Source organism: Cyprinodon variegatus, unplaced genomic scaffold, assembly GCF_000732505.1.
Source record: "Cyprinodon variegatus isolate N-32 unplaced genomic scaffold, C_variegatus-1.0 Scaffold383, whole genome shotgun sequence".
Taxonomy (NCBI): domain Eukaryota; kingdom Metazoa; phylum Chordata; class Actinopteri; order Cyprinodontiformes; family Cyprinodontidae; genus Cyprinodon; species Cyprinodon variegatus.
Genome location: NW_015150836.1, coordinates 691,929 through 709,786, shown reverse-complemented (window position 1 = coordinate 709,786; position 17,858 = coordinate 691,929). Strand labels below are relative to the sequence as shown.

The window sequence follows — 17,858 nt, the reverse complement described above, 5'->3', positions numbered from 1 at the left end:
TTGTATGCACATAAACATGAGAGAAGGGCTGTGAGAACGTAACCCTGCGCCGTTCAGACTGCGATCAGCTCACCGAGGGAGATGATCAGGCTGCTGACCCAACAGCAGACGGTACATTTTGGATAAAGAGAAAGCTCCACACCTGTTACGCTAAAACTACAATGGAAATATGTCGATACTCTGACGTGTAATGAACCCACCGGCCACTGAAACAGCGTTTTAAAACACATTTACCTACACATTGAAACATAAATGTTATTGAAGTGCTGTAAAAACGGGAACCCTGTGCCGGATTGCAATCCACTCACCAAGGCAGGTGAGCACGGTGTTAACAGCTTTGTTGAGAAAGTTGGTGACTTTTCAGACTTTTCTCTTTTGTTCTATTTTTTTCAACAAAAAAAAAACCAACTCGCAACAAAATCTAGTGTCCATTTCCTGTGTTTTAGACTTTTGCAAACCCCATGCACTGATGGCTCTGAGTTTAGTTTCTTCAGCGACACACTATAAATATTAGGGGTGGAACGGTTCGCAAAATCCATGGTTCGGTTCACGGTTTCGTGTTCCCGGTTTTCGGTTCGGTTCGGTATATGTTTATTGTTACACAGAAAAATAAAAAAATCATAAAAATAATAAAAATTTATCAAATTAATGAAAAATTCCAAAAAAAATTAATGAATTGTAATTATTTTTAAATGATCCACGGAAACCCTGGATCATTTCCGCATGTTTTGCTGCTTTGAATTTAATCATCTCGCGCATGCCCTCTACCATCTCCAAGGAACTCAGAGCGGAGCAGACGGGAGCCACAGCGGCGGCTGTAGGCTTTGCTTTGCGCAGGCAGCCTGGAGCGCCGCGGAGCGGAGCGCTGACGGAGTATGAGGGATTTCGGGGTTAGCATGACATGTTGGTCTTGTTGCTGTTAGCATAAACAAAACTTCTTGCACAATGCTTGCACACTGTTGCACTTTTATCCACAACTTTCTTTCCGCCGTCATCGTAGGTCACTCTAAATGCAAAGTGGTCCCATACAGCAGACCTATAAAGTGCTGCTGGCGCGTCTTCCAACTCCTGTTCTTTCCCACTCGCCATACGCACACATTTCTCAACAACAACTGATTTTTTTCTGCTACACCCGGCTACGCTGCTTCGCTTCTTCTTCTTCTTGTTTACTACTGGTGGTTGGCTTTGGTCGCAGTACCGCCACCTTCTGCTCTGGAGTGTAATCGCTTCGCCTATGAGAAAAAGGAGCCGCGCATGAACCGAACGCAACACACGCGAACCGAACCGAGACAGTCGAACCGAACGGTTCGGACGGTTTTCATAAACCGTTCCATCCCTAATAAATATAGTCTAAAAATCGTCTTCTTTAAGAATTTATTCTGATATTCATATTATTTATCAGAGGTAAGCCGAAATATTATACAATTGCATTTAATATGGCATCATCATCATGACTGGTCTTGCAAAAATTAAGTACAGCAAATGCCGTGTGACAAGAATCAAGGTAACACCTGGATAGATTGATGTTTAGATGAATTTAATGGGTCTTAATTTTTTTATGTTTGATGGGAGATGTCAACAAACGGGACATGTTTCCTCCAGCAGTTCGTTTTGATGATTTTTAGCCACACTGCTAACAAGGCTACCCTTGGTTTGAGTTTGAGGACAACCTTATAAGGCAGGGAATTCGCCGTTTGTGACTGGAAACCCCATTTGACAAAAAGACAGCCTCAAGAAACAGTAATTATTACCCAGGTTAACTTTAATTAAAAAGGAAAGAAAATTCATAGCACATTTTTTTTTCTGTGCCACTGATTTTTATTTTTATTTTGGAGCACTAGTGCTCCTGTTATAAAAACCAAATGTTACAGCCCCATGAATAGATCTGTGAAAGGAATGACTCTTGCCTGCGATGATGAACGCTGCATGTCATGCATATGAGCTCATTCAAAGCTAATGTTTAATCCTCAATGGAAGTGGACTATTGTTTATGGTTTGGCGTCTTTTGAGCTGATGTCTGACCCAAAGTTTGCAGCGACAGGCCTCCTGCTGGCTTCAATTTTAGTACCAAGACCGAAAATAAAGAAAACAAAGCTCATAGTGAGAATTGCAGGTTTTCTGTTTCATAAGCGGAGGGTTAGTGTTGTTAGAAATGTGTTGCGCACTCATAGTCAGAACTGATCTTTAATAAGTAACAGACTTTGGTCAATGAAAACGTGACCAGGTCCAGGAAGTGATGGGATATTTTAACTAGAAAGCAATGTTTAAGGCAGCAAGCTTAATGAAAACACACCAGTTTGGGACATCAGTGCTTTGTAACGCCTTTTGCTTTAAAAAAGGCCAGATAAACATAGATAATAGTGATAGCGCTGATGTAAACTCACTGTTGAAAGTGACATAATTGGATGGTGCCAAGCCCACTGGCGGGCCGCAAAAAAACCAAACCGCAGCCATAAAGAGACGTTATAAACCAGCTCCACAACTGGAAACTTTGATATAGTTTTAGTGTGAAGAGGAGGCACGTTTTGGATCAAGCAGTTTTTATTGTATCTGCTTTGCTTTAGCAGCGAGTTAATATTAAACCTCTAAAGATAAGGTTTTGACGTCACTATGATATAATCAATCTGATATCAGGCCCATCTAACTATAGATCATTACAGAATGGTGAGCAGACCTTCATATAATCTGGACCGTCCATCAGGTTGGCACTGAAAACATGGGAACCGTGTTTAGTTTCCGCAGAACGTAAAAAGCAACCTTGAATTCATATGGAAGTTCAGAGGAAGATGAGTTTGTGACAAATGCTAAATTTAATACAGTGGTATGCAAATTAAAACCTGATAAAACCTCTATTTTGTGTACCATGGTGAGATTTCATGTGATAGACCACAAATGAGTGCATGATCATGCAAAAAAAAGGCCTTTTCATTTAATTCACTTTTCTAAACAAAAATTTTGAAAAGTGCGGCATGCCTTTGTATCCAGTCCTTTGAGTCAAGCAGCAGCTTTTACCATTCTCTACAAAACATCTCAAACTCAGACATTAGATGTTTTTTTTTTTTTAAGCTTTTCTTTCTGAAAGCTGAACAAATTGAAATACACTCTGTTTATACAACAGGACAATAAAAGTTGTCTAAGTCCAAGTTAAAAACATAAAGATTTAAAAGTATTGTGGAGGATTTTCCTGATTTTTTTTTCACTGCACTTTAAAAAAATGCACATGTAACCCAACACCCGCTCCAGAGAGAATGCCTATTAAACGTGTGCGAGAGCGTGCACGAGTCCATTTTTCCTTGTGCACGCTCTGTTTTAAAGTTTCTGTTCTCATAGCTCATACAAGCTTACTGTGTCCGAACATCCGCCCTAAATCCCTCAATCACTATACAGCAAATCCCATAATGCTTTGCCAGGAGAACTCTTCGTGCAAAGCATTGCGATAAATATCTGCTTCTGCTGAGGCCTTTCTCTTCTCATGCACTTCGTAGACACCTTTTCTCTTACCACCCTCGGCCATTTTTAAAGAACCGCCGTGAGAAAGGTGAGCTTCAATGACTGTCTGAAACCGCAGCTCACCACAAATATATGCTGGAAAGTGCGCATCACCAGAATGATTTACAATTAGGAGAACCACTTATTTTGATGAGTCACCCAGAAATAAAAGGTCGTCCTCTATACCTTTAACAGAGAGCTTTGGACTTTGACTAGGCCATTCTAGCAGTTGAATATACATTAGTTGAAACCACTTCATTGTAGCTGTGGCTGCATATTTGAGTTCTGTTGGAACCTGAGCGCCGATCCTCTGTCTAAAATACTTTGCAGCTTCTAATGTGTCAGGACTGTCCTGTGGCTAGTTTACTTAACCATCTAGCACGTCTCTGCTGACCAGAGCATCTGTTAAACTTCCTACATTAAGCTGACGTGTTGCAAGGCTTAATATTTGCTCTGCAGTACGACTCCAGAGCTTTGATGCAACACTTTTTGGAGATGTAAAATATTTTGATGCAAATTTGCCTCTTTCTCTGTTACAGACGGTGGTACTGATATCTGGAAAAGAGAACTTGTTTGCAGGAAAAGCTTTTTGTTTGTCTGCAGTTCAGCGAAAACTATTGGCTGCAGAGTTTTGGTGTTTGGGTGTGAGTTTGTGGTTTGGCCTAGCAGGGGAAGGAGACTCAACCAACCCTGAAACATTTCTCGGCAGAAGGATGGGCGTGTGTCGGACCTTCCTCTGGCACCTGCCTGCTGTTGTTATCTTCTATTAATGTTGATTTAATTTGCGTTGTCACTGCCTGTTTTCAAAGATTGAGCTGTTTGATTAGGAGCGATTTTTCTGGCCTTTGCTCCCTGAATGCGTTTGTACTAATAAGCACCTCTTTTCTGAGTGAGCTTGTTTCATTTCCCCCTCCCTGTTTGAGAGCTGCAGCCTTGTGGTCCGCTTTAAAGGCTGATTCTCAGCATTACTCAAACATGCACCAACTTTCTGAGAAAGAAAAAGGGTGGGTTGCTGTGAATCTCATTAATGGAGTTTCTTTCACATGTCAAAATTCACGAAGCAAAATTATGCCCCAGATAATGAAGCACAACTTTTAATGCAGCTGGAAGGAAAATCTAGCTTTCCTGAGCATCAAACGTGTGAATAATAGCAGAAAATAAGTGAGAAATATCTTTCTAACCTCGTGATCTTCACATTTCTTCTTTGCCTTCAGGTGAAGCTGTCAGACTTTGGTTTCTGCGCTCAGGTTTCGAAGGAAGTTCAGAGGAGGAAGTCTCTGGTTGGAACGCCGTACTGGATGGCTCCAGAGCTTATATCCAGGCTGCCTTATGGACCAGAGGTGAACTTAACTCTTAAATTCTGTTTATAATAAATGTTTGCCTTTCCCTAAACAGCATTTAGCTGGATATTGTGACGCTAATGTTCCCCAAGGGTTTGTTATACATCCACTATTTTACTCCATTTATCTTGGTGGTTGGTGTTTTTTTTTTCTAAATCTCTTTTAGTTCTATTTTGTTTTCTCATGTATTTGTGTCCTAAATGTTTTCATGACTTTCAGATAGCAGCAATAAGTCTCAGTTGTCTGCTGTTCATCATTTTCTTCTTCCAACTGATTAATAGACTAAACAATGAACCGTTGTTTTGTCCAGAATCTTTTCTTTCATCCGTTGTGCTGTCGATTAGCTGCTGGGTTCGAGATCATTGTCCTGATGATTCAGGCTGAAACAGCTCTAACAGAGATAGCCTTTAGGTTTAACTCTTGTGTGCTTTGCTGTGCCAGCTAGGTGCCCATCTTCTGTCCCAGATCATCAAACATCTCTTCTTTAAAGATGTTTCAGGATGCAGACAAACTGCACACTGAGGCTTTTCTGCATCAGGAAAGGGCCTTTACCACATCTCTTCTCGTTTTTTAACATAAAGAGTAGGTGTGTAAATAATAATCGTTTTGCATCGATCCAACAGCCGACAATCCGATGCATCGATACGTCTGCAAGATAATCGATTGTTTTTTTTTTTTTTTTTTTTGCTCCTGGACGTAATTCTCCCTCCCGTACTGCAGTGGCGCTAAACCTATTTTGCCCTCCTACCGTGCTTCTTACAGCAGTGTGTTGCAGTGAGCTTGACACAGACATTTTTTATTTATGCCCAATATTGAAGCGTGGTCTGTGCTACACGCTGTGGGTCTAGATTTGGCCGAGGCGGTGAGGAAGTGGGGGCGAGTTTAGTCCCACGACGGAGTAAGATGAGGGCCAAAAAGTGCAGAGATCCAGGTGGAAAAAGGATCCCAGCGTTCTTGCACCCCTGACTCTTCTAGCTGGTCAAACTTCACAAGTTGTTTTTCGCAATTTCGGTCACAAAAACAAAACAAGCCGGCCTCCTGTCTGCGGTCAGCTCTATTTGGGAGAGGCGCAGCGGAGCTTCTGCGGAGGGGGCGGGGACGTCTGGAGCCGAGGCTTTGCATTGCACTCATTGCACTGATTTCGTGCAGTATTTTTTGATGCAAGGCCTCTTTAAGAATCTATAACACAGGGGTATTATTATTTTTCAGTGAATGAGGTTTTATTAGGAATAGATGGAGTGCAACTTTTCTACTTCTGTTATTTGCTGTTGTTTCTCAAAAAAATGCATAACAATATTACAGCTTTCATAGATTTATTTCAAATTTGAAACATTGTCTAACCTGTAAGGTGTTAAAAAAAAAAGAAAAAAGAACTAATTTATCGAATCGTATCGTGGTTTATTCTTGAGTATCGAAAATAATCGAATCGTCGGGTCAGGAAATCGATACTGAATCAAATCGCCATGATGGATGTGATTTACACCCCTAATAAAGAGCAAAAGTGCTCGTTAGGGTTGGGAATTAATAAGATTTTCACGATTCAATTCCTTATTATTTCTGTTTAATGAAAAAGCATTACTGTATAATTTTGGGAAATAAACTCATCTCCTCCTGATTTAAATAAACAAGCGTCGCTTTTCTCTCGCTCCCTGAACTGCGGAGCAACTTGGTAGCATGTTTCGTTACATCCATTGCAATAGCTAGAATCATGTAAGAATTCCAGCTACCAGTGGTTCTAATTAAACATGCTAGCAACGAAGGGCTGGATTAATGAGAAAGGCGCACTCCCTTAATAACCCCAAAGAGAGGTAGGAAATTGGTTTATTTCCAGAAATTGCATATGATTTACTAGGAACCACATCAGATATAAAACTAGCTACTTACCACCAAAGTTGCCTTCCATGCTGGTCATAACTTTAGCGTCTGTCCGGAAGGCATCGTAAACATGGCATTCATTAAAATGTATGCCATGTTGTGTGCGCAGGTGTTTCTGCATGTTGGATGTATTTCCTCCCGCGGATGTAATTGCCACTTTGCAATGATTGCATACCGCCTTGTTGCCATCTTTCTCTTCCTTAAAATGAAACCAAACTTTCGATCGCTTTACCTGATGATTTTTTCATTTTCATTTTTTTTTGTTTTGCTTTTCTAGACTTATGCCTGGTCACGTTGTACTTTCTTACTGAATGCCGTGTGAGTACGTTGCGTAAAAAATTTGAAGTTAAGTTGTGCTGAACAGCGCTAGGCTCTGATGCTTCCTGGAATCAATAAGAGAATCGTTAAGCAAGCTGCTAAACGTTGTCTTGGAATTGGTTTTCTATTCCCATCCCTAGTGCTCATGAAAAAGGGCTTTATATCACTTTAAGCATTGGGTCCAATCGACTGGCCAGTTACCTTTAGTTGTTATACCATCCAGACTGAGCTTTAGATGTCGTATATGAACTAATCAGACATTTGGTTGCTCGGTCTCTGCTGTTTGCAGGTGGACATCTGGTCTCTGGGCATCATGGTGATAGAGATGGTGGACGGAGAGCCGCCATACTTCAACGAGCCGCCGCTTAAAGCCATGAAGATGATTCGAGACAACCTGCCCCCCAAACTGAAGAACCTGCACAAGGTGAAAACCTAAAAATAAAAAAAAACGTTTTAACGCCTTTTGGGTTCCTGCAAACTAAAACCATTAAACAGATGCACGGACCTATTAAACCCTGTGAAACCTGATTGGGCTTCAGCGCATCATCTTTCAGGTGTATACTGACTGCGTAGAATGGAGGCAGTAGATGTTGGAAGTTTTTATACCGACCGCAGAGCTACAGAGGAAGGTATCAGAATGAGGCAGAAATGTTTGACCCTCATAGACAGCTGGGTTTGTTTCTAACAAATAGACCCGTTTACAGTCAGTTAGCTGACTGTAAACGGGTCATCTATATTTGTTGTGCTGAGAAATCACTTTTACATATTCCAAATGTATTTGGTGAAAGCGAAACTTGCAGCTTTGGTCCAGCTGATCAGTTTGTGATGATTGTGGTTTAGGTCTTATCAGCGGTGTCATTTCCGCTTTGCTTTGCATTTCTATGTGGCTGTGAAATGGCCAGGAAAGGCGGCGCCATTAGGCAATAGCAGTATTTAGCAAAGAAGCAAACAGTTTTAGAGGCCCTAAAGATTGGACAGAGAATATAGCATTGCTTGCAGTGGATATATTACAAATGCAGGTTAGGAGTCTTGAAGCAAAGTCATCTTGCTCTCTTATAAAAACAGTTTCCACTCATTAAATAATGCCTGCAAAGCATCTCTTATTGCTGCATCTTACAGCAGAGGTCTGTAACTCCCTGAAAAAAATGAAAATCCAGATAATGCTTCCAGGTTTCTTGGAGAATTTAGCTTTGGAATTGATTAAAGTTTCACTCTTGTTGGGGTTGAATTATTAGTGATTATCCTTTATTTTCTAACTGATGCTGATTCACTAGATGGGAAAGTTTATAAAAGCCAGCAGGCTTGAAGGAAGAGTGAAACTGATTATCATCAGCATAAAGATAAGGGACGATTTCGCTGAAAGACGTTTCTAATGTATACGGAAGAGGACAGCCTCATGTGCAGAACCCTGAGGTGCACCGCATCACGTTTCTGTAGAGTATGACGTAATCTGGTTAGCAAGAATGCTAAAGGTTCTTACTACCTGAGAATCGCTTTCAGTTATATAAATTAGTTCCAATTTATTTAGATTATTTTTTTGTAGCAGAAAGCATATTTCTTATTTTCTATGAAATAAGAAAATGATTTTCCCGGCAGGTCTCCCCTCTCCTCAAAGGCTTCCTGGACCGGATGCTGGTGCGGGAACCGGCCCAGCGGGCCACGGCCGACGAACTCCTGAAGCACCCGTTTCTGTCGAAGGCAGGTCCGCCATCATGCATCGTCCCCCTGATGCGGCAGAACAGGATGAGATGAAACGTGACACTAAAGACCTCCGGGCTGTGAAGGCGACTCAGGTGGAACAGAATACTCCTGCACACGGATCCGAGGCGCGTCGTTAACACCAACGCCATAAGAAAAGTTGAAGCAGCTGTGCAGGAGTATTCTCTTAATCTGGTGTGAGTCACTCAACTGTGGGGAGTGCGTTCCCTAAATAAGAGGCAATAATGATGGTGTGCGCGAGTGTGTGGGTGAGTGTGTGTAATTGGATGTTTCTGACGTCTGGAGGCTGAGCCGCGAAGGAGCAGCAGAGGAGCCGTCTGTTTTTTATCATGGAGGAGGAGGAGCTGGACGCTGTAGAGGCTCATTTCTGTGGTCTGTTTGGTCTGCAGCCAGAATCGGATGTTTTGAAGGAGTCTGTGACGCTTGGAGTAACTTTTTAACCTCACCTACCCGACAATCTACAAACGTTTTCACTACAGAGCCTCGTCCCAACCTTTGGACTCCTTAGCAGCCTGAATTTACTACTGACAGTGGCAACCTTTGAACTCAGACTGTATTTTGTAGCCATAAATATCTTAGCTTCCTGTTGTAAACGAGCAGAAACACACTAAGTGAACATGTAAACACTGGAGTCATGGTAGCAGAGGACTTGTTCCACTAATTTTCTATTATTCTTGTGTAAGAACAGTGAAAATAGAGCGGTTATATCCCTTTTAATGACTTTTTTCTGTCTGTTTTGTGATAGATGTATTTTGTTTATCATAGAGTGAAACTTATCAAGCACTGGTGACTAGAGATGCATAGAAGCTGCACCCCAGTTCATGTCTGCTACACTAAAACTTTTAAACTTTGTTTTTTTTTGTTTGTTTTAGATCAGATAACCAATCGGCACACAGTCCCATAACACTAAGTCAAAATTAACTATTTCTGTTTATTTTTGTAATAACTGTAGCATTTTTAGAACTATAGACTTTTCTTTTGTTTGTTTTTTTATTTAATTATCCACTTTAGAAAATGAACTAAAAAACACTAAAACTTCTTCCTCCTCTCTGCGTTTTTTTATGTCTCTCCTGACCAATGAGAAGGACCTATTTTCTCTGTGAGCTACACTGTTTTAACTAATTAATGCCACACATCCTGATTTCCCAATGAGCCCTGAAAGCAGCAAAAAGGAACAAATTTACGGTTTACCATCTGAATTGAACCAAGTAAAGAAAAAAAGTTAAAATGTGTCCTCTAGTAAATATTTGACTCTCTCTCCATTGAGTCTTTGTTTTCCTTTGAGGACCAGTTCTGCAGGAATCAATGTTTTTCCATTTACCCTTGCAAAAATCTGCCCTAATATCTCCCATTTGAATTATAAACTCTGCTTTTAGCTTGTTAAAGATAGGCCTAACAAGATTATCCTAGCAAGCAGTACTTGGTGTTACTTTTTTAAATGGCATGTCTCCATGAATCAGCAGCAATTCTGACCCATCACCCTCAGATTCCACATACTCAGCGCTCCACTCCGCCCCGCTTACGTATTTCGTGAAGAGTACTTCTGTCATGTTAATCAATGAGAGCTGTTCCACATCCTCCGCACGTCATCGTCCACGTACGTCTTCTCCGTCCATCACCGTCAAAATACAGAGCAGAGCTATTTTTTGCTCGCACCAAACAGGAAAAAGAACGTCGAAGATCCAGTTTGTCAAATTAAGATATGGTAACTAAACATTAGACCATAATTCTTATATTTTACCCAATACTAAGAGCGTTTAATTAAATGATTGGATGCAAACTATTGGTACTTCAACATACCAGGAAGCAGATTTCTCATCTCCATCAAATTATTTATTTTATACCGAGAGGCTTAAAAGTTTAATCAAATCCATTCAAAACTTCTCACAACTTCAAAAACTTCTTATCGCAGGAATGGATGAAGAGATGCTGAGTTTGGAAGCAGAGAACAAATAGTTCATACAAAAAAATGTATGATCCTAGTTATCCCTGTTACAAAAATCAATAACAAAATAAAATTGAAACTGAACATATGCTGGATGCTCATGGGAATTTTTTTAAATATCTCATATTAAATTAAGCATTCAATTCCGCATGTTTTGCGCCTTTGAATTTGAATTTCTCCTTAAATCCGAGGAAGTCGGCGCCGAGGAAGACGGGAGGAACAGCGGAGGCTGTTTGCTTTGTTCAGACGGTCTGGAGCGCAGCCGGGTGGAGACGGAGGATGTGGGGATTTCGGGGTTTTATTTGTGAGCTTTAAACACCGTTTGTAATCAGCAGTTCTAGATCTCAGCTTGTTCAACCTGCATGCTTGTTATCAAATCATCCATCCCTTGTCTTCTGTCTATCTGAGGTCGGGTCATTGTTCCAGGAGGAAACCCCTGACCTTCAGAGTGTTCTTCCAGTGACGCATGCGCAGAAAACCACCATATGTCTGAATCTCATGACCTTAGTTTAAATGAAACCTCGACGGACCAAAGAGTTGATATCTCTTCCGATTGGCTCAGCTCTATCTTCGCCCCGACAGAGCATAGCTTCGCCGCCAGATGAAGCCCTCACCCTTCTGTCCATCAGCAAGACCTGACTGTTATCACTCCCTTAAACGTTGTGCATCAGTTAATTTATACTGGTTGTTAAAGACGTTATTTGATGTTTTTAGATCATTCTGAAAATTTTAACGCAGTTTCTGCAGGTTTCATTTTACACCTAATTTGCAGTGGTTACGGTTCTGATCACCCATCATGTTCAGCTGGTTCCCATGGCGTCATGACCCAATACGAAACCCAGATAACTTTGAGATGTTACCAGGTATGAAACCAGACAGTTAATGTGTGAAAACACGTATAACTTTCATTTCACAGTGTCTACAGTTTAATTAGAATATTTGCAAGCAGTGTTGAAAAGGTTATCTTGTTTTTGTTAGATTCTAAAAGGCTGTTTTTTAATCTAGCAATTAATTGATTGATAAATAACGTTAATGCCATTTAAAGAGTTGTGGATACTGCATATTTACAAACCAAGGTTTTTAACCTTAGATGTAAACATATAAAGTTTTGGCCTAAATACTGCTCTGATTGGCTCCAAGCAAATGGCATAATTTAAAGCCTGGATCCTTCAATTAGATGACTAAGTTGACTTTTATATTAATTGAATTGATTCAGTGCTTTAGCCATAATGACTGTGGTCTATAATTCTGGAAGTTAGGCCCACTCCTTCCGATAGAACCGTGTCAGGTTTCCATATTGGAATGAGGTGGTGGTAAAACATAAACTCCCTCTCTATGGCTTTTAAAACAATACATTGTGTCCAAGCTTTAACTTCTTTGTTAATGTTTTAAGATGTTGCTTTAATATTTCTACATAAGGTCTTTTATGGTGCAATCTATTTTGTAATCTTAACCCGTCCCTCCTGCAGTAAAACACCAACACTTGATGTCATCCAAGTGCTTCACAGTTTTCGTGTTTTTAGGTTTTCCTGAGAAGTTTGTGGCCAAATGCTTTTAGCATCAACAACAGTCAGGGCCCCGCCCCCATAAAGCCTTTACAGATTAATTCATGTCTTGTTCCTCAGTAGCTGATGACTCTCATTCACTGTAGCAAGAGATCTTTAGCCTTAACCAACCTGCTAGAGGTTGCTTGTGGCTAAAGCTAGCCCCAATAGGTATCAGAACCTACATCAATAAAAAAAAGAAAAAACAATTTTCTATAAATCATAAAAAATCTGGTGATGAACTGGTGTTTACCAGTTTGAACCGGAAAGTGTCTTTTTGGTATCTGGTCAGGAACTGAAGCTACCACAGTGAAAAGCGATAAAAGAATGAACACTAGCGGTGTGGGAAAAAATAGATTGGGCGATATATTGTGATTTTCAGCTGCCTTATATATCAGTCTTTCAGTTCCTATTATCGATTAAAAACAATGAGGGAAAATGGGCAACCTCTGCACCGCTACTCTTGTAGATAGCGCTGTGGAGCCTCTTTGCTGTGCGCCGCAGCGCCATATCTGTAGTGGAGTCAGTCACAGTGGGAGACGCGGACTGTGCCCGGGCGTCCAATCACTATATAGAGCGAGTACTATAGTGGACTATATAGTGAACTCTGTTAACTGACCATTTGGACAGATGATCACTATTCAATTCAATTCAGTTTATTTATATAGCGCCAAATTCACAACACAAGGCACTTTACAGTTCAACCAGATCATACAATCAAATTGATACAAAGTTTTCTATCTGAGGAAAACCAGTTGATTGCATTGACTCATTGACTCAAATACAATCTCTCACACTAAGCATGCTTGTAGCGACAGTGGAGAGGAAAAACTCCCTTTTAACAGGAAGAAACCTCCAGCAGAACCAGGCTCAGTGTNGCATGCTTGTAGCGACAGTGGAGAGGAAAAACTCCCTTTTAACAGGAAGAAACCTCCAGCAGAACCAGGCTCAGTGTGAGCGGCCATCTGCTGAGGCTGACTGGGGTTCAAGGTACTTTTCTCTCCCCGTCGGTCACGTGACTGCCTTCGCGTACGGCGCCTGCTCCAACTTTATTATTTGTTGCCGCTGTCGGGTAGCAATAGCAGACCAAAGTGAGAGCAAATCCCATGATGCTTTGCTCCTCGCAAAGCATTCCGGGATATATCTGCTCGTCTAGTGACCGTGGATGATCTCTACTTTTCGAGTCCACCATTTTTGCATCTACTAGACATTCGGACACTCACCTAAAAGGGTGTAATCACTATCTAGTGCCCTATATAGTGATTAGGGCGGACATTCGGACATTCAGACTGAATCAAACCCCAAATGACATGGATACCAAAATAACTAAACAATAAATATTTTCTAATACAGCTTTTTTTGCATACATTTTATTTGATAGTTGGGGAAAATATTGCAATAATATCATATTGTAACCCAAGTATCATGAGACCTATATCATATCACAACATCCATGCAAATACTCACCTCTACCACTGGAGCCATAACAAGGAGCAGGACGTATAAACACTAGAGGTCAACAGTGTTTATAAACAGCTTCAGACTGCGTTTACGAGGTCGGCTGGAAGAAAAGGAGGCTCTAAAACATTAGCTCTGATTGATGGGAGGTAAAACAATCCAAACGACGCCTTTTAAGCTCTCTCTCTGCCTCACATTGTTCTGTCTTTGTGCTAACCGACAGAAACCAGAGCTAACTTCCAGCGGCTTTCTTCAGGCAGAAACAGAAATGGAAACGCTGATAAAACACTGGATCTACGAAACCAAACCAGATCAAGAATCATTAAAACACTCTTATCAGCTGTTTAATTTGCCCAAATAATTAAATGTAATCGTTAAATTCAAACTATTGTAAATTCTGTCAGTAAAGGTCAAAACCTTATTTTTATGAATCCGTTTAGCAAAGAAATTTTTAAAATCTGACATAAAAAAAACGAAAATGTTTTCCCTCAGATTGATACATGAGATTAAGCTGTTGAATGTGGGCTCCTCACTCCCCTTTAGGGTTTTTCAGATACATTTCTTTATATTTTTTACGGTCAATGCAGAAACCAGATGGGAAAGCCAACCATTTAGAAGCAGATTAAAGCTATGGAGATTTGTCTTTATTCATAAAGAAGCTGATGGTTTCTATGGCATCGTTATATTTATAAAAGCAGAGCAGTTTAAATGGGGAAACGTGGCCCTCAGAGCTCGGTTGGGTGATATTTTGTGAAAAAAACGGGGTGTTCTACCTGTTGCTTAAAGGGCTTCCATTGAGTCAGAGATGAGCTCTGGCATCACATGAACTCTGTAAAGGCTTTCTAAATTTATCTTTCCTCTCTATTGTCACAAACCGAAATGGGTCAAACTTTATTGCCAACTGGTTTGTCTTCATGAGACTTGAGGATTTAGGGAGGGAACAGAAATGTTCTTCCCTGATGGAAGGGGAATGCTGAATCCACAGGGAGCGCATGGATCAGATTCTCCTTGGAGATTAAACATTTCTGAACAAATCCTCCTCTTTTCCAAACCAAATGACAATCGGATGCACTGAAGATCCCCTCTGCTGCATCTTTATTTGCAAAACACCATCTGAACGGCAAACTGGTTTTACTTTGGGTCAAAGCTTCAACTGAATCTGGACACTGAAAGCAAATACTTAGTGGTTCTGAATCTGTGGTTTTGACATGAAAAATAAAGTCAATATTTTCTCTAAAGTGATTAGTTTTCCTCTAAAGTGTAACTATTTTTTTAAATAGGGCTTTAACGTGTGAGTAGTGTGTCTCGTCAGGATGTAATGCAGGCTTCCTCTTCATCAATGTGAATCTCTGCTCCCTACTGGGACAGTTTGTTCTAACTACATTATCCCACTGCATTGAGTGGAGTTGTATTTGTTTTATTTTGTGTGATTTAATGACTTGTCTGAACGCTACACTTTGATGGTTACAGTAAAAAAAAAGAAGTACATCCTCTTTCAGGCTTAAATTTAACCTCCAGTCTATAAAAAACACAAAAACATTTTATAACATATTGTCATTAAGTTACCCCATTTTAATCAGGTTGGCCGCTGGACTTTGACTAGGCCGATTCAGGACCATGATTATTTCCTGCTGCTGTTTGGAGATGGACTCCTTGATGTTTCTCTCTGCCATCTGAAGTCGGAGCGAGGAGGTTCTTTTTTTTTCTGCTATGAAGTTTTAGAGTGCGTTTCCTCTTCTGTAGAGCGATGGACTCCTGGTCATTGCTGAGGTCTTCCCATCCTGACGTCATGGTAACGCATCTGTTAACTCCCATCAGGTACTTTGATGTTAAAAGAATACCAAAGTTATAAGAAAGCAGAAAAGATTTTCTTAATTCTCATTCATGAAAATAATGTATTCTGGTTTACTTTAAATTTTTTAAGAACCTGGACACAAACAGGTAATTTTTGTAGAGTCCTTATGCTTAAAAAAAAACAAGAACTGGAAGAGGGTGTACTTGTTTTTTTGTGAATTCACATTCCTTGTGTTTTGATCCCAATAAATCCATTCCTAAGATGAGTTTCTGTCTGGGAACGAAGTGGTTTGTCTGCATCATGAATCAAGTTTGTATTCATTGGATCATAAGGAACAAATTGGTAAAAAAAAAAATGTCAGTCTTCCTTTTAAAAAATGTTTTTTTTTCCTTTATCCTTCAATGTTTTCACCCACCATTTTTTGTAAAATTCACTGTTGTAAAAACAAATTTCCTTTAAGAGTTTTTGCAAATACATTTTTGCTAAAAGAAACTTTCTGTTTGTGTTCTGTTTGGTTCAGATGTCTCTTTAGCTCCAAATGCTTTTGCTCTGGAGGACCAAAAAACAAACAAACGGGAGACGCCAAGAAGACGATGAGGTTTATTAGAAAGACGTTTTTAAATCTTTTAGAGAAATGCTGTCCAAACCTCTGGCATCACCGGCCAGTTAAAGAAGTTAAAGGTCCTCACTGAGCAAAGTTTTCTTTTTAAAATCAGATTATTTTTCCGTTTCAGTAATAAACATGTAACATTTTTATAAAACAACCAGCAGCCATATTTTTTGTCTAAATGGGGAAAAATGATAAATAAAATTTGTGTTGTATCTTTTTAATCTAACCTAGATTAACATGTTTGCGTTCTGACCACAGCTGGGTGGACTTGGACGTCGTTTATTCGGTAGCTTTGTGGTGCATTGGGTGGAAATAAGGACGGATCCAGGAAAACGCATCATCTTCAGGCTGTATCCGAGTAAATTCCTGGTTCCGTTTCTATGACAACCGGTACCTTAGAGGTGTTCAAAACCTCTCATGCAGAGTAATGGTACCATTATGCTGTGGGACAGCTTGATAACTGATGGACTGTCTTTAAAATCTTATGGAGTCAATTTTGTTGCATTATCATTATTGCATATTTTTAAACGGACATCAGGGGCAATTCTAGGGTGAGGTTTAGGGGTGCTGAGCACCCAGAGAGCCGTCTGGTCAGAGAAGATTCATTTCACTGTTTTCTACACATATTTTGGAAACTGTTTCAGTAGGTTTTGCTAATGACTGAATCCATTATTCACTAATGCGTCGTATCTGAGATGTGTGCCAAAAATCTAACAAGTAAAGGAAAAAGAATTATTTTTTTTATAAGGATGTTCCAACCAATTAAAGATGTTAAATGAACTCATTTCATGGAAACCTTTGAACCTTCAGGAACCTTTATTCCTGTGCCAAAGACGCTGCGCCCTAGCGGCCCTCAGGACTACAGAACGTTGGGACTGACGTCCCATATCATGAAGACCTTTGAGAGGCGAATCCTGGAGCAGCTAAGGCCAATGGTCAGGCCCTTTACTGATCCACTACAGTTCGCCTACCAGCCCCGCCTGGGAGTTTAGGACAGCATCATCTTCCTGCTGAACAGAGTCTACAATCACCTGGACAAGCCGGCGAGCACAGTGAGAATCATGTTCTTTGATTTCTCCAGTGCCTTCAGCTGACTCTTTTTCCTGAGGAGGCTGAGGTCCTTTAACATCTGTAGGGCGACGCTGAGGATGTTTTATCAGTCTGTTATTGCTAGCATGCTCTTTGCTGTCACATGCTGGGGCAGTGGGTTGAGGGTCGCTGACAACAACAGACTGAACAAACTGATCAGGAGGGCTGGTGATGTTGCTCGGGGAGGAGCTGGTCACGCTGACCACCGTGGCAGAGAGGAGGATGCCGTCCAGGCTTCAGTCCATCTTAGTCGATGTCTCACATCCTCTCCGTGACACACTGGTCCAGCAGACGAGCTCCTTCAGCAGAAGACTCCTCCTACCCAGATGCACCACAGAGCGCCACAGGAAATCATTCCTGCCCGGTCATCAATCTCTACAACGCCTCCCTCAGTGATTCAGACACCCCTCCTTCTGTAATTAACATTTATTCATTCCTTGCACTGTTTTTGCACAACGTTACTAGTACTTTATTTGGATCTATAGTTATACATATGCATATATGTATATATATATATATATATATATATATATATGTATATATGTATAGCTAAATCCAAGTAAATTCATAGTGACGTGCAAAAAGCATGTCTGAGTCAGTTTTCATGAAATGAGTTTTCTGTAGTGTGCCAAAATTACTTCTATGATATATGTAAAATAATCTACTGAATGAAATG

The 17,858-nt window shown here is 40.5% G+C and overlaps 1 protein-coding gene across 3 annotated transcripts in view; it reads left to right on the top strand.

The window, feature by feature from the left end:
• Positions 1 to 10,587, top strand: part of pak4 (p21 protein (Cdc42/Rac)-activated kinase 4) — a 52,474-nt gene extending 41,887 nt beyond the window's left edge. For all 3 annotated transcript variants that reach the window (XM_015387026.1, XM_015387028.1, XM_015387027.1), the window contains 3 exons: positions 4,704 to 4,829; positions 7,312 to 7,446; positions 8,619 to 10,587. In XM_015387026.1, coding sequence (XP_015242512.1) covers positions 4,704 to 4,829; positions 7,312 to 7,446; positions 8,619 to 8,774 — 417 coding nt within the window. In that variant the 3' untranslated portion in view covers positions 8,775 to 10,587. The remainder of the gene's footprint in view (positions 1 to 4,703; positions 4,830 to 7,311; positions 7,447 to 8,618) is intronic.
• The last annotated feature ends 7,271 nt before the right edge of the window (positions 10,588 to 17,858 follow it).